Here is a 23,676-nt window from a genome sequence, read left to right on the forward strand (position 1 = left end):
TTTTCCATCAATCGTGCTTTACAAGATGAATCTGGCATGCTACGTACCTCAGGCCCCAAAATTATTAATGTATTACACACGTTTTATACTAATCTATACACTCAAAAGCCCATCGATTTGAACCAAAAGCAATGTTTTTGGCCCACTCTTAGTCACCCTCGTTTAGCCCTTATTTAGCCGAAGATCACGCATCCTTCCTTATGACCCCAATTTCAGAAAGTGAAGTTCTTGCTGTGTTAAAAGATCTTAAATCTGGTAAGTCACCCGGACCGGATGGCTATACCGCAGAGTTCTACAAGTGTCTCTCACAATCCATTAGCCCTATACTCACTTCCTTTTATAATTCCCTTTTGTCAGGTGGCCCCCTTCCGCCTTATTTTAATCACGCCATTATCAAACTCCTCCCAAAACCAAAAAAGAACCTTTTGCTCCCATCCTCCTATCGCCCTATTTCATTATTAAATGTCGATAATTACATTTTTACTAAAATAATTGCCAACAGACTGAAGTAGGGTGGCCAATCCCGGGATCGGGATCGGCGGGATCCCGGGATTTGGCCCTAAAAAGTCCGGGATTTCAATCCCGGGATTGGAGTATCCAATCCCGGGATTTCGGTATTAGACTGCGCATGCGCAGTCTAATACCGGGCAGCGTCTGAGCACTCGCTCAGACACTGCCCAGTGCCCGGATGTTTCAGACCCCTGCGTGCGTCCTGCGCAGCGTGACGGTCACGCTGCGCAGGCCACGCACGCTGCCCACACTACTGACTACTGCCCACACTACTGACGCTCCTCCTGGCCGCCCGCCCCCCACCTCTCCTCCTGCGCCGGCCAGCCCGCCCCTTCACCGACGCCGGTCCTGCGCCTTCCTCCCGCTGCAGTGATGATGAGATGAGGAGGTGCACGAGCCCGACGGCACCGTGCACCTCAGAACCCACCTCCACTCCCGGCCGCCCGCCCGCCCATGTAAGTAAATCTGCGGGTCGGCTGGTGTGGGGGTGGGTATCGGGTACACGCCAGGAAACTAAGGATGCCGATCCCGGGATCCCGGGAATCCCGGGATTGAGCATTTTTCAATCCCGGATCCCGGGATTGAAAAAATGCCCCGGGATTGGCATCCCTAGACTGAAGGTAATGTTGCCGTCTATTGTACACGAGGACCAAACTGGCTTTATTTGGGGACGTAATGCAATTTCTAACATGCTCTTTTACAGCATCTGGATTATATCCATGAAGATACTTTACAATTACTTATTTCTCTAGATGCTGAGAAGGCTTTCGACCTTGTGGTCTGGGACCATCTATATGAAATGCTTACTAGATTTGGTTTCCCATCTGACTTTGTAAATCTTATCTGTACCCTTAACTCTGTGTCCTCGTCTGCAGTGGCTGCCAATAATTATCTTTCTCCCCCATATCAATACAAAGAGGAACCAGACAAGGGTGCCCTCTCTCCCCTTTACTTTTTGCTTTAGTACTGGAACCTCTAGCTATAGCTCTCCGTAATCATGAACAATTTGATGGTATAGACATAGGCTACATATACATCTACATTACCCCACAAATTTCAAAAATATATGATGCACATTTTCCCCCTGTAATTTCCAAAATTGAACAAAAAAAGTTTCAGTGGATGAACCCATTCCATTGTCACTGCTTGGAAGAATCACTGTGATTAAGAGCATTCTTTTCCCAAAATTAGCCAAATGCTCCCTTTTTTTATCCCTAAATCCGTTTCAGAGAAATGCATGACATTTTTTCGTGGATTTATTTGGCGGTCCAAGAAATCTTGTATAGCGATTCATAGACTCTGTCAACCAAAACTAAAAGGAGGCTTGGGGCTACCCTGTGCAGCAGCATTTAGATATATATATTAGACTGGTGCTTAGGCCGCTCTCAATTTACTAATAAACTTCTTGAAGAAGCCTTATTTGCCCCGTATGCACCTGCAGCTCTTTTACATTTGAAACGTTCCCATCCTCCCGGAGGGATACGCAAAGAATCTGTTCTTCAAAGGGGTGTATGCGGCATGGTCTGTCATTCACAAACGATTGAGCTCAAATCCGAACGTGACCAAATTTTTCCCACAATGGCAGAGGCGTAACTAGACATTCATAGGCCCCATAGCAAAAGTTTGTATAGGCCCCCTATTTAGCAACTGTTGGTAATAAATGAATATAGCACATATACCTTAGACTGTAAAGATGGGCCCCCTTCAGCTCTGGGCCCCATAGCAGTTGCACCCGTTGCACCTATGGTAGTTACGCCTTTGCACTATGGGGTAATCCTGATTTTCTCCCATCATTATCCATTTCATTTTATCAGCACTGGAAACAAAAAGGATTAGCATCCATACGACAGGTTTTCGATCCTGAAGGCAGATTGTACTCATTCCAACAATTAGATATGTTTAACATTCCCAATTCCCATTTTTTTTTGTTTACCTTCAAATTCGGCATTACATACACAGCAAAGTTCAACCGGGAGACTATAATGAGCTTTTACATTACACTACTCCTTCCCCTTTAATTTCCTTGTTTCAGTTAGCAGATTCGATAAAATTTAAACTACGTTACATTTATTCTGACCTTCTGGGGGAAATTTACTAAAGGAAATTTGTAAAAAAATAGGTGTATTTGTTTCCAGAAATACACTTATTTTTGACATTTACTATAACGAAAATACTGCAATTCGTAGTCGTATTGATGTTCTATCAATACGAATACGAATTGCCGTATTTTCGGGATAGTAAATGTAAAAAATAAGTGTATTTCTGGATACAAATACACCTATTTTTTTACAAATTTCCTTTAGTAAATTTCCCCCTCTATCTTCGAACACTGACAAAATATGGAGTAAATTATGGTCTTCATGGACACATAACTTTCCAGATTTTCCTCCCACCAGATATCGTCTTTAAACAACTTCCCCGTGTGCTAAATTGATTGAAGTCGGCCAAATTACAAGAAATTCACATCTCTCAAGCCCAATGGAGTCATTTTCATAACTCTGCCTCTTCTACCTGCCCAAATTGTACTACTTTTTTGGCACTTCTAAACATAATATATGGCATTGCCCCAAAATAAAACACTTTTGGCACAAAATCCATAATCTGATTCAAACCATCACAAAGACCAAACTCCCATTTTCATGGAAGCCATTGTTGTTGGCCAACTTCACGCCATGGTCTCCAGATGTAATCAGAGTTAAATCACTACCTTTTCTGACTACACTTACTACATTAGCCAGGTCACTGATATTGAGACAATGGTTAGAAAAAGTGAGCCCATCTATTGAAATGTTGAAAACTGAACTAAGGTTATACCAACATTACGATAGACGTACTGCTTGCTATAATATTGAAAAGGGTGTAGAAAAATTTAATGATAAATGGGAACAATATTTGATGTATCTGCCAGAAGATGTATTATGAAAATATTTGAAAATACCACGTGGTCACTCACTAGAAGTCTTTCTAGTGAGTGACCATGAACTGGTGACTCTGTTGCCTATGCCTAATATTGCCTAATATTGCTATATAAGTCCGGGTTACCCCTCCTCTCCCATTTCCTCTCCCTTTTTCCCATACATCCCTTGTTTATTTTACCTTTTCCCTTCCCAAAATTTTAGAAAACCTGAAATGAATATCCGCATATACAGTACAAGTTACAACGTTAAGATGATAATATTGTGTATATCAGTATTTTTCAACCAGTGTTCCGTGGCACACTAGTGTGCCTTGAGCTGTTCTCAAGTGTGCCCCCACATCTAGAGAAGCCCAAACCTGTTTACAGACACCACCAGTTCAAGTGTTATTTACTGGTCTCTTCCTTTCATGTAAAGGGCCAATGTATTTTATTTTTGTTACCTGTGGGGACCAGTGTGATTGTTTTGAATGTGGGGGGCAATAGGTTTGTTTTTTTCCTGTGGGGGCCAATGTGTTTTTCCCTGTGGGGATCTCATGGTGTGCCTTGGCAATTTTAAAGTCTTATTTAGTGTGCGGCAAGGTAAAAAGGTTGAACATCACTGGTGTATATCATCTTTATTCCATTCATTTCCAATAAAATTGTTATACAAAAAAAAAAAGAAGACTCAAAGTGTATCCTTTGTCTATACAGAATATATCTCCGATATCTTGCACAGTTCCTTCATTTCTGACCCCAAAGCAGCCCCTGATCTATAGCACATATACTGTACCCGAGTATGGACATCCTTAAAACCTGGAATATAATTGAAGATACAGCATTAATAAATCTATTTGTGGCTAGGGAACCAAAAATATGCAACAATGGCTGCTAAAGTTTAACGTACTGTAGAGCCAGGTAAAGTCATTACAAGTCATGGCCACAATAATAATACTGATAATTGGAGAGATCTGAGATAATAGAGGATTTATTATACCAGTAGGCAGTTGGCTAAATTGTAGGCTGGCTTATAGCACTGAGGGGCAGATTTATTAAGCTCGGTGAAGTAATAATGTGTCTGTTTTTTATCACCGGCCAATCAGCTCCTACCTGTGAAGTTACAGGCTTGGTTTGAAAAATGACAGGTAGGAGCTGATTGGCAGGTGATAAAAATCAGACAGTTTATCACTTCACTGAGCTTAATAAATCTACCCCTCAGTGCTATAAGCCAGCCTACAATTTAGCCAACTGCCTACTGGTATAATAAATCCTTTATTATCTCAGATCTCCCCAATTATCAGTATTATTATTGTGGCCATGACTTGTAATGACTTCACCTGGCTCTACAATTTAGCCAACTGCCTACTTAGTGTCAGGAGGCTGCCACAAAGATAAAAGGTGCATACACACTGTTCAATTTTTTTTGGCCAATTTAGTTCATTTTGGCACTTCTGAATGATATTGGTCAAAATATCTATCAGTGTGCACACTGAAAGACATTGATGACCAATTTCCCTTGAACCCAGTGTCCTGGATGAAAGATGTTGATGAAAGATGTTGACGAAAAGAGGAAAGATATCCAAATTGAGCTGCATGCACAGTTGACAAACAACCTTGATGAACAACTGGCGTGTACGCGCATCATTATTCGTCGTTCGTCGCATACAAAAGGAAAGATATTGACCAATATCGTTCAGGAGGACCAAAATGAACGAAATTGGTCAAAAAAATTGTACAGTATGTACGTATGCACCTTAACAGTTTCAATCAGGCATAAAATAGGATAGATGCACTTCGCAGTCCTCATGGATAGAAGTAGGGGGTGCGAGAATCAGAAATTGAGAGATTTGGGGAAAGTTTTCCCACTTGTTTTAAAGCGGCAATCATTTACACTGCAAAACCAGGTTTTTTGCCATTTAATTGATTGCCGCTTTTAAAAAATGGGAAAACTCTCCCAAAATGTCTTTCTAATTCTCACACCCAATTACATTTGGTGATAGAACGCCTTACCAAGCAAGCTCGTGATGGATTTAAAAGTGGGTTCTTGCCGGGATAAAGAACATAAGGTACGAATTGGCAATTATGGGGTCAGGAAGCAAATGCCAGACAGGCCGATTGCCAGGTGGGCCGATTTCTTCTTGTAAGGTGGAGGCTCTGCCTCCTGATCGGCGCACAGAGAGAGCCGCTGGACTCACAGCGGCTCTCTCTGTGGGCTGCCGACATCTAGGAGAGAGGGGGGGCATCACACGCTGCTATTCCCCTCTGCAAGCCGGAAGAGTCGGTGCATGTGTGCGTGCCCGTGTGCCTGGTGTGTGCACTTTTGCGCGACAAAGGTCGCACGCATGTACAGATGCCATGACTGATACACCAGCCCAGTCCGTTGCTGTCTCGAAGGACTCTAACCCTGTTGATTTGGTAAACTGACACCTATGTCAATGGTATTTTGTATGCCATTCTGTGGATCAATACAGCCGGAGCTTGTAACATGTTAAACGTGACGGACCTTCCTCATTTTTCAACCTGACAATGTAAATTTGTGGCAACCGCCTGTCTTCCTATACATTACCATAATGTTGACTTCTCATTCAGTTACACAACAAGCCGACACATCCCTCGTGGGTCAGCGCGCTTTTTGCTGACAAAAGAGAATTTTGGAGAAATGTAATAAAACGCGCAATGATTTATTGTAATTTATTTAAATCTGGCTAGTACTGCATAATGATCTCACTCCATTGTACATCAATGCATATTTAAGTTATTCCCGTGCATGTTTTTTATGTATATGAGGTGTAAATTGTATAGCGCACGCTTACATGTTTCTGAGAAGAGTCAAACAATGACATCATCTGTCAGTAAATGATTTGTACAACAACAAACAATCTCCTGTCAGATAATAGCATACCTGTCCCCTGGCTACCGGCCGGTCTCTGGGGCCATGTTCTGGGTTGATCTCCTTGGTCAACACGCTGAACTCATGACACCTCTTTTAGTCACCTGTGCCCAAAATAGCATTTATATTATAGACACAGCTGATTAGCTGCTCCCTGTTGTTGTTTTTTTTTTTTTTACACTGTGATCAGCCTATGTGTCCATTAGAGACACACACCTGATCACTGTGGCCCCGTCACCCCGCACAGCTTTCTCTGCCTTGGAGCAGAGAAAGCTGTGCAGAAGCTCAGAATTTGCATTGGTGCCCTGTGATTCGCCAACTGAAGATGGCGTTGTTATCACAAGACCCAATGCGTTTTTTTGTGTTTTTTTTTTCATTTTTTTTTTTTTTTACATTTGACCTGATCACATTTCCCATTATAAGTATGGGAAATGCGATCTGCTTACTAAAAAGTTTTTCATGAAAACATGTCCAAAAGCCCTTTAGTATATTCAGGTGAAACTAAAATAATTCACATTATTTTAGTAAAAATAAGGTACTTGTGTATTATAGCGGCGCCCCCGATGTACATCGCGCAATGTTTTTATCGCATCGCATGCCATGCACCCGATGGCATGCGATGCGACGCGATTTTTGCCCCCTATGCGATGAAACATTGTATAAGCACCCTAAAGGGTGCTTTTAAGCACCCAAATGGGTGCTTAAAATGTTAAATGCACGCCACCCCCCCACTATAAACGTGAACCCGAAGCGTGGCAAGCGCAGCGAGCCCGCGAGGGGCGGCGATACGCGTCCTCCGACCTCCAGCGGATACCTGTGAAGCCCGCGAGGGGACGCCGATACCTGTGAAGGTATCGGCGTCCCCTCGCAGGGCTCGCTGCGCTCGCCACGCTTCGGGCTCGGTGGCTCGCTGCGCTCGCCACACTTTCTATTCTCAACTCCACGCCAACGTGGATAGTGGGGGTATGAAAAGGTCGGAGGACGCGTACCGCCGCCCCTCGCGGGCTCGCTGCGCTCGCCACGCTTCGGGTTCACGTTTATGGCGGGGGGGTGCATTTCACATTGTAAGCACCCATTAGGGTGCTTATACAATTTTTAATTGCATCGCATTGTATGGCATTGTATGCCATACACAATGTCATACAATTTTAAAATTGTATGACATTGTACAATATCGCGCGATATCGCATCGCATACCATCGCATGCCTTATGGTATGCGATGGGCGCCGCTATAATACACAAGTACCAAAAATAAAGTTAGAAAATGGGCCACTTAATCTTACAATCAATGTACCATTTACCAATAATATTTCACCCAATATTGGCAAGGACTTGGAAAATGTTGACACAAGCAAAATTTGGACATTTTTTTTAATCTTCTTGGGTGTCAGTGTCGCCCCCCCCCCCCCCATTAGTGTACTGCATCCCCTGCTAAGCTTGGCACACTCTAACATTCCCAATAAGGGACCACATTTATGGTTAAGTATGAAAAAAGTAAAGAAAATAGGGAAAAACTCATGTCGACCTTTTACGTTGGTCGACATTATGTCTATGTTGAGCTCATGCATGTATGACCATATAGTGTTGACCTCTTGACTTTCGAGCATCGACCTTCATCCAGATTCCAAAGAGGACAATTCTGCCCCACCACAGTGTAAATCCCCGTAATGATCATTTCTAGATTTGAGGGGGGGCCTGTTGGAAGTCTCAGGGAGAAATTTACTCAGGAGTTCAACTCATGGGATGTTGCTATGGGCAACCAATCAGATTTATTTATTTAGCACCTTCTAGAAAATAAAAGATAGTGTCTGATTGGTCGCCCATAAGCAACATCCCATGTGAAACAGAACTCCCAAAATGTCCCCCTCAGTGCCAGTACATAATGACTTGCAGTAAGAATGGTTTGGTTTAGAAAGTTATTTGTAGATATCTTTCATTTTTTATGTGGTCTATTTTGAGACCTTATAACGGATGAGGATAGTCGGTAAAGATATTCTGCTGGGCAGGGCTGGGCAACACCGTTAGTGTACTACACATCCCAGGATGCTTTGCATTAGTTTTGCTATGTGGCCATGCTGAAACTGATGCAAGGCATGCTGGGATGTGTAGTTCACTAACATCTGGAGGGCCGGTGTTGCCCAGCCCTGCTCCTGGGGATCCTGGATTTAGATTTCTATGCAAGTCCATTCAAAAATGTGTCTCCAAAAAGCCTCCATTTATATTTTGAGATGAGCGTATGCTGGCAGTAAGATTTGAGGTAGATGTGATACATGCTTTGTTATAGAGATGTAACCACCCTCATCTATCCCGCCCCAAGTGCCAGGTGGGACTTCCATCGCAATTGACATGATTCCGTCACGGAACGAGCGGTGGCGATCGGAGATAGATGAGCCCAGCTACATATGTAGCTTGTTAAAGTGACTTTGGAGAGAAATAAATGGGGAAATTTAATAGGATGAGAGATTCAGAAAGTGAGAGACTTTGTAAGAAATCACCATTTTTTTTAAAGCGGCAATCCTTTACACTACAAACCCAGTGTGATTTTGCAGTGTAAATGATTGCCGCTTTGAAAAAAAAATGGCGATTTCTTACCAAATCTCTCACTTTCTGAATCTCTCATCCTATTAAATCTCGCCACAGCACCAACAAATCAGCTCCTAGCTTACATTTTTTAAATGTAATACAGCAAATAGAAGCTGAACTGGTTGGTACTTTAGCCCTTTACTTTTTATCTTTCACCAAGCTTTGATACATGGGGGATTAAGTGGTCATGAGATTCCAATGGAAATGTGCACAATGGCCCTGATTCAGCAAGCCAGGCTATTGTGTGAAAATCAATTTGCATGTGCAGGGGGTAAAAGTGGCGGTGGGGGTGGCAGTGATGTGGCATTGGGCGGAAACAGTCCAGATAATGCAGGTATGTCCGGACCATTTTGGGTCGGTTCGTGGTGGCTACATGACATCACATGCAGCCACTCCAAGCCAAAACATGGCAGCTCTGTTCCTGCATTTGCAGCCAGGCTGCTCAGGCATGGGGCTACCAAGGGCGTAGGGAGGGTGCAGGTGCCGAAAATTTCAAAGGGCACTATGTGGCGGTAGCCTTACTGTAATTAGCTTACTAACTGGGCTCTTGAGGGTGACTATTGCCTGCGCTTCTCTCTTCATGCCAACTGGCCTGTGCATAGCAGGAAGAGCGAGAGGCGCAGCACCGCTTGATGTGAGGCAGGAACAGAGAGAGGCACAGTGCTGCTTGATCTGAGGTAGGAAAAGAGAGAGAGGTGCAGTGCTGCCTGATGTGTCACTGAAGCTGCTGAGCCCTGTCTGTGCAGACACGGCAGCACAGAGGACCTGCAGAGAGTCCAGGTAGTGGTCTCCCGCAGAGAGTCTAGGAAGTGGTCTCCCGCAGAGAGCCTAGGTAGTGGTCTCCCGCAGAGAGTCCAGGTAGTGGTCTCCCGCAGAGAGTCTAGGAAGTGGTCTCCCGCAGAGAGCCCAGGTAGTGGTCTCCCGCAGAGAGCCGAGGTAGGCTGTCACATGTATGGAGACTGGGAAACCACAGCATTGTTCACTGTGCAGTGTTACATGCACCTCTGCACTGGTTTAATTTGGATTTTAATCTCCCATTACATGACACTGCCAACAGCATGTGAGTTTATATATGGGGGGGGGGGAGTGGGGCGGGGAGAGTGGGGGGGGGGGCGGCACCTTGACATGTGCTTGCTCCGGGTGCCATGGCTTCATACTACGCCACTGGGACTACCATAGAAATGCTTTCACAATGCACTGCGCCATAATAGTATATCTGCGATTGCACATAAATTGCAATTGCATTCGTGGGTCTCTCACTGCTGGGCGGCCTCAGTTGAAGTTTTGCTTTTTAAGCACCTGAATCGGGCATAATGTTAGATGTTAGGTTATTAAAACATTTTTTATTTTTGCTAGAACTTTCACCACGAGTTACCAGCTTGTCACAATGAGGGAACAACATAACACAATGCAATCTGTAACTTCAGCAGGTTTGTTATGATTTATCAATGGCTGGGATACCGACGTTCAGTATTCCAACATTGGAATCCTGGTCGCCATTATACCAATGGGGGGGGGGGAGGAAGCCCTTTGTGGAATCAGTGGCTCGCTGAAAGTCGCCGACAAGCGGGGGACAGGCATTCCTATGGACGGCGGGAGGAGTAACATGGCATTAGTTTGCTTTGCGAGCCAACCAGAATAAGGGCCATCCATGGTATAGCCCAATCCCATTGCTTATATTACTATACTATATACAGTACGCACCATTCTCAATAGATGAGGAATCTGCTGTGTTTCTCTATGGGAATTATTCCTTGCACACTAACTTCATTCACTGGTTATTTTGCAGAAAAGGCATCAAAGTATTGCGACGAGACGGGAAACTGGTTTAGACACCCTGAGAGCAACCGGACGTGGTCCAACTACAGCCAGTGCAATACCTTTACCGATGAGAAACTCAAGGTGAGACTATTTTCCGATAGCTTGAACACATTGCCCTAGATTTTTATGGGATACTTAGTACAGTAAGATACATTCAGAGATCCTAAGCAAGTGGCCATACTGAATTCAAATGAGCTATTTCTAAAGTAACATCCTGTATTAGCATTACTTAGGCTGGTAAGTAGGCCATTGCTATTACTTAACAAGTCCTACATACTGTACAGTATGTGCAGAAATTATTTTTTAAGTAACTGCTGTTACTTAAATACTCTGTTGCTGCACAGGATGTGAAACCTTTTTAAGAAATGGAAGAGCATTACTTAAGTTTTACACAGATACAGAACTGACTTTCCTATCTCCTGGGGCAGGTGACATTATACCTATGGATGTCCCACAATGCCTTGGGAAGCACAATGTCACTGCTCCCATTATGCAGAGCTATGTGCTGTGCATTCATCAGCCCCTTGAAGCAGGGGCATAAGTTCATCTCAATTGCCCTGAGGCAAGTTGGAGTTCTGTCCTCACCCCAAGTATGGTGTGTGTCAACGTTTACCTTTGGGTAGCATCTCAGAGTCCAGCCGCATTGCTTGCTGCAGCGCAGCCTGAGTGGTACCGGGCAGTTCCCCCATTGCAGATGTTAGCAGGGCTCCTGGTAGAGTCAATTCATCAACAGGTGCGCAGCAGAGCAGTGGTCACACTTGGATCCTGCTGTGAACTTCACAGGTGCTGCTTTACATGCAGAAGGCCCTTCCTCCTGCAGCCCACCCCCCACCCTAACCCTAACCTCCCCCTTCCTGCAGCTTAACCATACTCTGTCATCCTTCACCCTAACCAGCACTTCCAGCACCCTAACCACAACCTCCACCTCCTGCAGCTTAATCCTAACCTTTCACCTTCTGCAGCCTAACCCTAACCCCCCCTCCTGTAGCCTAATCCTAACCCCCCATCCTGCAGCCTAAACATAACCCTCCCTCCTGCAGCCTAACCCCCATCCTGTAGCCTAATCCTAACCCTCCCATCCTGCAGCCTAACCCTAACCCCCCATCCTGCAGCCTAACCCTAACCCCCATCCTGCAGCCTAATCATAACCCTCCCCTCCTGTAGCCTAATCCTAACCCTCCCATCCTGCAGCCTAACCCTAACCCCCCATCCTGCAGCCTAACCATAACCCTCCTAACCTGCAGCCTAACACTAATCCTCCCATCATGCAGCCTAACACTAACCCTCCCATCATGCAGACTAATCCTATCCCTCCCATCCTGCAGCCTAATCATAACCCTCCCCTTCTGCAGCCTAACCCTCCCATCCTGCAGCTTAATTCTAACCCTTCACCTTCAGTAGCCTAACCCTAACCCTCTCATCCTGCAGTTTAAAGCTAACCCTCCCCTCCTGCAGCCTAATCCTAACCCTCTCATCCTGCACCTTAAACCTAACCCTCCCCTCCTGCAGCCTAATCCTAACACTCCCATCCTGCAGTCTAACCCTAATCCCACATCCTGCACCTTAAACCTAACCCTCCCCTCCTGCAGCCTAACATAACCGTCCCCTCCTGCAGCCTAATCCTAACCCTCCCATCCGGCAGCCTAAACCTAACACTCCCCTCCTGCAGCCTAACCATAACCCTCCTAACCTGCAGCCTAACACTAATCCTCCCATCATGCAGCCTAACACTAACCCTCCCATCATGCAGACTAATCCTATCCCTCCCATCCTGCAGCCTAATCATAACCCTCCCCTTCTGCAGCCTAACCCTCCCATCCTGCAGCTTAATTCTAACCCTTCACCTTCAGTAGCCTAACCCTAACCCTCTCATCCTGCAGTTTAAAGCTAACCCTCCCATCCTGCAGCCTAATCCTAACCCTCCCATCCTGCAGCCTAATCATAACCCTCCCCTCCTGCAGCATAACCCTAACCCTCTCATCCTGCAGCCTCACCGTAACCCCCATCCTGCAGCCTAATCCTATCCCTCCCATCCTGCAGCCTAACCTTAACAATCCCACCCTGCAGTTATAGAAATGGGTACATGCTGTGGTGTGTAATAGAAGAGGGGTTACCTAGATAAAGTGTAGTAGAACTAGGAGAATAATGAATAATATTTTGCAGTTACTTAGAGATCCGCACAGATAGCTGGTAATGCAGGTGTTAAATGTGATCTGTCCTTGTTGAATTTAATAAATGAGTGCGTACAAGAAAAACAGTAGAAAATTAATGTGACTGACTTCAGAGTGCACTGGATGTGAATGAATAAGGTAGGAAGGAGAATACGCTACATGTTTAATTTATCTAACGGAAAATGAGACATATGAACCTGCACCAAATTTATTACAATTATGTCATTATGGTCTGTTCTGATTTAGCACATGAGGCTCACAGCATTTATTCACAGAGTCAAACTTTGCACCGAGAACAGGGCCGGATTAAGGTGTGTGGGGGCCCTGGACAAAAATGTCTGAGGGCCCGCCCCCCCAGTAGGGTTAACACCCCCCCCCCTATGGGGTTAAGAACCCCCCCCCCCCAAAGGGTTAACTTCCCCCCCTAGCGGCTGGTACCTCCTGCCTTGTGGATCCCGGCTGTCTTGCGGGTCCCGGCTCTCCGGGCTCCTGCTGCTTATAATAAAGTGACAATCGGAAAATCGGAAAAATGGCTGCCCCTATACAAAGGACAGTTTTTGAGGATGCTAGAGGAGGCCGCCGCCTCTAGCATCCTCAAAAACTGTCCTTCGTATGGGGGCAGCCATTCTCCGAATGTCACTTTTTCTTATAAGCAGCAGGAGCCGGGAGAGCCGGGACCCGCAAGGCAGGAGGTACCGGCTGCACGGGGGGGGGGGGGGGGTGTTTCTTAACCACATAGGGGGGAGTGGGTGTTAACCCTACTGGGGTGGCAGGTGTGGGAGCCCCCAGATTTGTGTGGACCTGGGGGCGACCACCCCTATCGGCACGTGGCTAATCCGCCACTGACCGAGAAGCAGCAGGAGGGTGGACTAAGGATCATTTGTTAACACAATTGTGTCCAGCCTCATCCTTGCCGCAATCCGTGCGCACGTCGGAACAGATTGCATGGCTTCATGACATGCCCCCCTTACCATCACACCGGAGTGTGTGTGTCCAGTGCTTACTATTTTGTGAAAAGGCCCATCAGCAGACCAAAGTGTCCCGGGGGGAGTCTCTGGTGGGACGTCAAGCCAGTACCTAAAAAGCAGGACTGTCTTGACAAAGGCAGGACCACTGAAGTTTGTAAAATCTGATTGGCTGCTCCCACTTTTTTAGAGGGTTTGATACATCTGTAATACCACATAACGGTGAGGATTCAGATGCTGTGATGATGTGTCAACTGCCTGTACTGTAACAATGGTAATAATGTACTGTACTGCCACTCTCTGCTCAGACCACACCCTGGCAGAAAGGCAAGGGTTGCCCAACCAACCACAGACGATGACAGACAAAATGCATACAAGTTTATATATATATATATATATATATATATATATATATATATATATATATATATATACCGGTATGTATATATTTTTTTCTAAAGACCATAAGTAGAAACTAGGACAGACCACTATAGTTAAATGAAAAGTTAGCAAGATAAATGCAAATAACATAACCATGCAAGAGGATGGGCCATCACATTTTTCTCCACACATCGCCAAGGACAAGGGCACACCCGCATACCCACAAGAATTCCATGGGTTTTCATGGGGACGCCCATAAAATGGTGGGTGTTCCCATTGTCCAGCAACGTCCCCACCCCTGCCCACCCTCGGCCCTCCCTCCCTGCAACGAACGGCCCGGCGAATGTATAACTCACTGAAGCTGTTTCTTGCCGGGGTCTGCACCTGTGCAAATATGCGTGCGCAGTTCCCCAAACATTGGAACGGGGTCAAATTCACTCCGTTCCAAGTGAATGTGAATCAAGGCCTTCATTTTAATTATGTGGTGATGGTTGACTTCTGTTTTTCCACATATTTTATGATTGGTAGCCACCAGCACTAGTTTTTCCAATTTAAAGGCACCCCTACAAGTGCCCTGCATCCAGATTGGGAATCACTGGTCTAGGTTGGCACTGACAAAAGGAAGGCATACACAAAATGTCGACATGACTAGGGTGGCCAATCCCGGGATCGGGATAGGCGAGATCCTGGGATTTGGCCCCAAAAAACACCAGGATTTGAATCCCAGGACTGGAGCTTCCAATTCCGGGATTGGCCTACACATGCGCAAATCTTATGCCAGGCAGCGCTGAGAGACCAGCTCAGACGCTGCCCGGCTGCTCCCAAACCCCTGAGTGCTGCTCTGCACCCACCCGCCAGACCACCACCCGTTACCTGACCCCATCGCTGTCAGCTCACCATCACCGCTGCCTGCCTCCTCCCCACTGCCGCCCTGCCCTTGCACCACTGCCGCCTCCCAACACCTGCCGCCCGGCTCCTGCACCGCTACCTGCCTCCCAACACCTGCCGCCCGGCTCCTGCACCGCTGCCCGCCTCCAGACCACCAACGGCCCCCAGCTCCCACACCGGTGGCCGGGTAAGTAACACTGGCTTTGGGGGGGACAGAGGGGATTAAAGTTCATCATTATATTGACAATCTCAATCCCGTGTATCCCGGAATTAAGCATTTTTCAATCCCGGGATTGAATAAATGCCCCGGGATTGACCTAGACATGACAATGTTCATTACTGAGGTCCCCTGCGTATTAAAAACTACCACCAGGCTCTTGCACAGGTCCTGGTTCAAAAATGTTAAAAGATGTTGTATTTCTGTAACCAGCACTTCACTAGCACGTGGGGTAATGCTACAGCCAGGCACCCACCTGGTAATCACTACTGAGAGAGAGATACTGTATATGTGTGCGCTGAGACACCCAGGGCACATGCTCGCCAATTGCCCGTATTCACATACAGTACTTCCTTTCGGGCTGATGACTGTAAACCTTCTTAATGCAGACAAGTCCTACTACACCCACCGAAACCAATTATACAATGTCATTGGGCAAATCCAAGAATAATATATTTCAGCAAAGCTAAATTGTTCTATTTTAATCCGACTTGATGTTGTTCCCATTATTGTCCTCTAATTGTGCTTTACACTTCCAAACTAAACGCAGATATATGTGTGTGGTCTCTTACAATACAGAGAGAACACCATGCATTACTATTACTTGGACCGTATCACACACAATGATAAACATTCGTGTTGTGTAAATTAGCCAAGTACAACATCGCAATGCCATTAGTGTGCGTGTACCAAGTGTTTTATTTTTCAGCTACACAAATTATTCTTTTGGCAAAAAATAAATCGGCATTTGCATCTTGCGTATAAATATTTTAGGCTGTTTTGTCCCGTTACACATGGTAACCTTTATTGTATGTGTTTGTTCCTTTTTCAGTATTTGGAACAAAAATTGTAAATTGAGTCTGTTTATCTAACTCCCGAAGCTTTAGTTAATATTGCAGCGTGATGTTTTCGGACAAGATTTACATATTATTGCACTTTGAAGATATAAAACAACAGATGTTCTCTCTTATTGACTTAACGTTCTTCAAACAGTGGGATGTCTGCAGCGGTAACCTTTGCTACACGTTCTAACGCTCACATCTGCTAATTCCTATTCTGCAGTGTTTCCGTGAGTATTTGGTTTAGCAGACCGTGGTCCTCAGATGGACTTTGTCAAGAACCACTAGAAGGCTCAGACGGATACAGGAGCGCTGCAATCATTAGTTTTAAACACAACTTTAATAGTAAGCCGAAGAATTAAAAAGACCGACCTGTCTCTCTCTGCACTATTTTCCCCCAATTTACTCAAGCAGCAGCTTCTTTAATTTGATGCAGATTCGTTAACCTGAGGAACAGGTGTCCGGTGGCTGAGAACTCCTGGACAAAGGCGGTGGAGTGAGATGGAGGTGGCTGACAGGCTCAGCAGTTGGGTTTCGCATTGCTGCAATGTGACAGCACATCCCTCTCAGATACCCTATTTCACCTCTAGAAATACCCTTTATTCATCCCTCCGTGACAGAATGCAATACTTATTCCTCATACCTCACTCAGGGTCAGATGTATCAAGCTTCAAAAAGTGATAAAGTGGAGAGCGATAAAGAACCAGCCAATCAGCTTCTACCTGTCATTTTTCAAACCCAGCCTGTAACTTGACAGGTAGGAGCTGATTGGCTGGCTGTTTATCACTCTCCATTTTATCACTTTTTTAAGCTTGATACACCTGGCCCTAATTGTCTAAGGTCACTCCCCAACATCATTCCCTAAACCCCCCACCCAGTGGCATAATTATGGTGCTGCAGATCCAGCAGCAGCTTGGGGGAGTCAGCACCCACAGGGTCTGAGGGGCGGGATGTAGCTTCGAGCACTGCAGGTATTTCTGAAGATGTGTGTATGACTCAGATTGATTCAGCCATTACCCGTTTTATTGTTTCATACAGAAGCGCAGTGACACATTTTGATTGTTATAGGTAGGTTCACCCAATTGTTCCACCTTGTGAGGAGTCATTGGAGTTGAACTTTGAACGTATTTGTACAGACACCTTAGTCTACTGCAGCTGTAAATACTAATCTTTTTCATTTCAATTTATTACGGTTTAGTATTAGCACCAAACTTAGGGCCTTATTCTAGTTACGCAAAAAACAGTTTTGGCTAAGTCCTGCGCTGTGAGTGGGTTGACCTTACTAATCCAATAAAACAGTTCTTAAGTATAATATAGCAGAACTATCACACCCCGTTAATTGCTGCTGTTCTATAAGGGGAAGCTCGGTGCCCCAAATTGACTAACAGAGGAAAAGAAAAAATAGAACTGCGCAATAAAGGGGGAAATAGTACATGCAATTTATTTACGTACTAATATGAAAACATATAAAACATACACAGATTTAAGAAACAAATATGAAAATTAATAAAAAGGGGTACATAAAATATTTTAGCACAACCGGTCGTGTCTGATTAGCATGCAGGTTTAGAAACATATATGTTTCGCTTCCCTTGAATTAGGCACAGTCATATTAGTGTGTTAGTTGATTAGAATGGCTGGTTTAGTAACAGTCTTGTTTATGGATTAGTGAAACAACTTGAAATCAATTTTGGATTAAACTGTCCAGGTTTTTATGTCTGGCCAGACAATTTATATTCGGGGTACCTTACAGCTGCCACCTGTAATTCCTCCGGTCTCCCAGTTGATGGTGCTGAATCACCTTTTGGTCCAACTATATCTGGAGTCACCTTTGGGTGGGTGGTCTGGTAGTTAACCTGTATGGTTTCCCTTCTGGTGCAAAATTGGGTAACCAACGCGTTTCCCCACCTCCGGTCACGGTCTCAGCGTCTTTTTCAAGGAAAAGAGAGTAGCAAGAAGAGGTTTACATGTTATGTCCCATATTTATACTTGTATTTCAGGATGGTCTGAGCGGCATGGCTTAACGCCGTCTGGCCGTTTCCGGCTGTGGGGCAACTTCCTATTGTTTGTAACCCTGCTTCCGGTCCGTGCGTTCCACTGAACCGGAAACGCGTCATTTTGCGTTCAATTCGGCGGTAGCGGGGGTGTCCGTCATTTGCGCTCCCTCAGATATGCCTCCACAGATTCCATTATACATTTGTGGGATAATACATGCGGCGGCCATTTTTACTGATGGAATAGGCATCCTATATAGATGTTTTCTTCTGTTGGATGCTTTACAGAATGTGCAGTAGCCATTTTTGTTTAGGGAAGTCAGGGAAGCAGTAATATCCATTTAGTAAACGGACTTTTAGCATTGCATTATTCTTAGCATTATTTTGCAGATTGTGTCCGTTTTGTATATTACACTATATATCTGTGTTGCCACATAAACAGCTGTTATATGCTGCGCTGCAGATATTATTATTCTGACATATAATACCACATTTTATCACATTATAAATATATCGATAGACATTGATTTTAAATCTATTCACTATCTTCCTGCTAATAATTGTGGAGGAGTCCATATCTCCAAAGGCAAAATCATTTAGCATATAGCAGTTCATCCTAAAAACCTATTATAGTAAAAAAACAGATCATAATAATTGTTGAAAGTGGAACAGGTCTTCCTATAATCACTGACATACCTGAATCCATATGTTCATACAGCCTTATTTTATGGATCCAAATATCTCAGTAGGGAAGATATTTGTAAAAGGATATGTATATATATATATATATATATATATATATATATATATATATATATATATACACACAAAATTAGAAGCAAAATACATATATAAAACACAAATATGTATATGCATATATATAGAGAGTATATACACACATATAGAAAAATACGTAAAGAAAATATTTAAAAAGTATATTATATGCATATACATATTTGTGTGTTTATATATGTATTTTGTTTCTAATTTTGTGTGTATATATATATATATATATATATATATATATATATATATATACATACCCTTTTACAAATATCTTCCCTACTGAGATATTTGGATCCATAAAATATGGCTGTATGAACATATGGATTCATGTATGTCAGTGATTATAGGAAGACCAACAATTATTATGATCTGTTTTTTTACTATAATAGGTTTTTAGGATGAACTGCTATATGCTAAATGATTTTGCCTTTGGAGATATGGACTCCTCCACAATTATTAGCAGGAAGATAGTGAATAGATTTAAAATCAATGTCTATCGATATATTTATAATGTGATAAAATGTGGTATTATATGTCAGAATAATAATATCTGCAGCGCAGCATATAACAGCTGTTTATGTGGCAACACAGATATATAGTGTAATATACAAAACGGACACAATCTGCAAAATAATGCTAAGAATAATGCAATACTAAAAGTCCGGTCACTAAATGGATATTACTGCTTCCCTGACTTCCCTAAACAAAAATGGCTACTGCACATTCTGTAAAGCATCCAACAGAAGAAAACATCTATATACAGTAGGATGCCTATTCCATCAGTAAAAATGGCCGCCGCATGTATTATCCCACAAATGTATAATGGAATCTGTGGAGGCATATCTGAGGGAGCACAAATGACGGACACTCCCGCTACCGCCGAATGGAACGCAAAATGACGCGTTTCTGATTCAGTGGAACGCACGGACCGGGAGCAGGGTTACAAACAATAGGAAGTTGCCGCACAGCCGGAAACAGCCAGACGGCGTTAAGCCACGCCGCTCAGACCATCCTGAAATACAGGTATAAGCATGGGACATAACATGTAAACCTCTTCTTGCTACTCTCTTTGGTACTCTTTACTTAGCACGGCGCCCATCGCGGGCATTGAATGCACTAAAAAATCGGGTGCGACGCGACCGACGCGATGCCCGCGATTTCCCATAGGGAACAATGTTAAATGTTTCAATTGACCCGATTTTCCTGTTCAATGCCTCAATTGACCCGATTTTTCCATAGGAAACAATGTTAAATGGCCCACAGAGGCCAAATAGGCACCCTGAAGTGTGAAATGGCCCCCACAATTGTTAACGCCACCCCACGATCAACGTGAACCTGAAGCGTGGCGAGCGCAGCGAGCCCGCGAGGGGCGGCGGTACGCGCCCTACGACCTTTTCATACCCCCACTATCCACGTCGGCGTGGAGTTGAGAATAGAATAGTGTGGCGAGCGCAGCGAGGGGACGCGGAAACCTGTGAAGGCCGCGAAGGGACGCGTTTACCTGTGATGGTATACGCGTCCCCTCGCGGGGCGCGCTGCGCTCGCCACGCTTCGGGCGCGGTGGCTCGCTGCGCTCGCCACACTATTCTATTCTCAACTCCACGCCAACGTGGATAGTGGGGGTATGAAAAGGTCGTAGGACGCGTACCGCCGCCCCTCGCCACGCTTCGGGTTGACGTTGATCGTGGGGTGGCGTTAACAATTGTGGGGCCATTTCACACTTCAGGGTGGCTATTTGGCTTCTGTGGGCCATTTAACATTGTTTCCTATGGAAAAATCGGGTCAATTGAGGCATTGAACAGGAAAATCGGGTCAATTGAGACATTTAACATTGTTCCCTATGGGAAATCGCGGGCATCGCGTCGGTCGCGTCGCACCCGATTTTTAGTGCATTCAATGGCCGCGATGCCCGCGATTTTTTTACCTGCGATGCCCACGATCAAAATCGTGGGCGCCGTGCTAGGTAAAGAGTACCCTCTCTTTTCCTTGAAAAAGCCGCTGAGACCGTGACCGGAGGCGGGAAAACGCGTTGGCGACTCAATTTTGCACCAGAAGGGAAACCATACAGGTTAACTACCAGACCACCCACCCAAAGGTGACTCCAGATATAGTTGGACCAAAAGGTGATTCAGCACCATCCACTGGGAGACCGGAGGAAGTACAGGTGGCAGCTGTAAGGTACCCCGAATATAAATTGTCTGGCCAGACATAAAAACCTGGACAGTTTAATCCAAAATTGATTTCAAGTTGTTTCACTAATCCATAAACAAGACTATTACTAAACCAGCCATTCTAATCAAATAACACACTAATATGACTGTGACTAATTCAAAGGAAGCAAAACATATATGTTTCTAAACCTGCATACTAATCAGACACGACCGGTTGTGCTAAAATAGGTACTCTTTACCTAGAACGGCGCCCGTCGCGGGCATCGCGGGTACATTTATGTATGGCCGCGACGCGACCGACGCGATGCCCGCGATTTCCCATTGAAACCAATGTTAAACTTTGAAATCGTGTTGGTCGCGTCGCGGCCGTCCATAAATGTACCCGCGATGCCCGCGACGCGATGCTCACGATTTCCCATAGGAATCAATGTTAAAAGGCGCGATGGACCCGATTTTACTGTTAAATGGCTCAATCCACCCGATTTGGCCATAGGAATCAATGTTAAATGGGCCACAGAGCCCATTAACCCTTAAATGTCCCCCCAAATTTTTAACGCCACCCCACGATCCACGCCAACCCGAAGCGTGCCGAGCGCAGCGAGCCCGCGAGGGGCGGCGGTACGCGTCCTCCGACCTTTTCATGCCCTACTGTCCACTAGGGCGTGGTGTGAGAATATAATAGTGTGGCGAGCGCAGCGAGCCACCGAGCCCGAAGCGTGGCGAGCGCACGCGGATACCTTCACAGGTAGACGCGTCCCCTCGCGGGCTTCACAGGTGTCCGTGGCGAGGTGGACACCTGTGAAGCCCGCGAGGGGACGCGTCTACCTGTGAAGGTATCCGCGTCCCCTCGCGGGGCTCGCTGCGCTCGCCACGCTTCGGGCTCGGTGGCTCGCTGCGCTCGCCACACTATTATATTCTCACACCACGCCCTAGTGGATAGTAGGGCATGAAAAGGTCGGAGGACGCGTACCGCCGCCCCTCGCGGGCTCGCTGCGCTCGCCACGCTTCGGGTTGGCGTGGATCGTGGGGTGGCGTTAAACATTTGGGGGGACATTTAAGGGTTAATTTGGCCTATTTGGCCCCAAATCGGGTCCATTGAGGCATTTAACAGTAAAATCGCGGTCAATCAGCCGTTTTAACATTGTTCCCTATGGGAAAATCGCGGTGATCGCGGTCATCGCGGTCATCGCGGCCATCCCGATTTACCCGCGATGACCGCGATGACCGCGATGACCGCGATTTTTACCCACGACGCCCGCGATTTCAATCGCTGGCGCCGTTCTAGGTAAAGAGTACCCTAAAATATTTTATGTACCCCTTTTTATTAATTTTCATATTTGTTTCTTAAATCTGTGTATGTTTTATATGTTTTCATATTAGTACGTAAACAAATTGCATGTGCTATTTCCCCCTTTATTGCGTTGTTCTATTTTTTCTTTTCCTTATTCTAGTTCACTCTTTCTGACAAAATCCTTCTTAGATGGACAAAACCATGTGCACTGCAGGGGGGCAGATGTAACATGTGCAGAGAGAATTAGATTTGGGTGAGTTATATAGTTTCTGTGCAGGGTAAATACTGACTGCTTTATTTTTACACTGCAATATAGATCTCACTTTGAAGTAAAACCCCACCCAAATCTAATTATATCTGCACAAGTTACATCTGCCCCACCTGCAGTGCACATGGTTTTGTCCATCTAAGAAGGGTTTCTCTTTCAATGGTCCTGGTGACACAGCTCAACACTGGGATGTAGGAGGGTCCGAAGGAGCCAGGCACCTATCCTAAAGCTTTTAGAGGGTAGGCTCCTCCCCTACTGCATCCCGGACTCTTCAGTTCGTGTTAGGTGCCCACTGGAGTGGGTGCTATTCTAAAGAGCTGCAGGAGCAGCTGAAGAATTAGAGTAGTTAGGGGAATTTTATTATTTTATTAATTGTACTCTAGCTAGGTAGGCACAGTGTGAGGATTCTCATAGTGAATCCTCACACTGCTAGCGCAGCAGGAGCTGACAGAAGCATGTCCTGTCAGCTCACTGTGCACAAGGGAGACGCTGTCTGGCCTCCCTGTGCAGCGCTTGCAGCTTCTTTTAAGAAGCTGCATGGGCTCCGGAGTGTCCTGAAACCGGCTTCACATTTAGGTGGGGATCATGGGGGACAGGCGCTCCGTGATGGCGGCGGCCATTTTATGCGGAGCTTACACGCTGAGCTCCTATATGAGAGGACAGCAGCGTTGTTACAGGCATGTTCCAAGTGGTCCCCAGTCGAGAGGGAGATACTGGAACTAGGAAATCCTACCAAGGGAGCGGCTGACTGGGGGTGGTTGGCGCCAAAAGTCACAGACCCCGCAGCAGCAGGGACTTTGGTCTCTTCCCTCACTCTGTGTTTGGCGCCTTTCAGAACGCTTGCAGCGGAGCTGAGCTGGCTTACAGATCCTAGCAGAGTGTTTGGATTTCCTGGGCATCGTTTCCCCGCATCTGAAACCAACAGACAGCTAAGTGACTGAGTGCAATAAACCTGTATAATCGCTGGTACATTGTATGCACTGTATATATATCACTTTTCATCATGT

General features: G+C 45.4%; 1 protein-coding gene across 1 annotated transcript in view; it reads left to right on the top strand.

Annotated features, from left to right (window-relative positions):
• CALCR (calcitonin receptor) overlaps nucleotides 1–23,676 on the top strand; it is a 173,907-nt gene that overhangs the window by 51,489 nt on the left and 98,742 nt on the right. Inside the window, exon 5 of the mRNA XM_083189448.1 lies at nucleotides 10,667–10,779. Within this exon, the coding sequence (XP_083045574.1) occupies nucleotides 10,667–10,779 (113 nt within the window). The remainder of the gene's footprint in view (nucleotides 1–10,666; nucleotides 10,780–23,676) is intronic.

Source organism: Crinia signifera, chromosome 5, assembly GCF_055691185.1.
Source record: "Crinia signifera chromosome 5, ASM5569118v1, whole genome shotgun sequence".
NCBI lineage: Eukaryota > Metazoa > Chordata > Amphibia > Anura > Myobatrachidae > Crinia > Crinia signifera.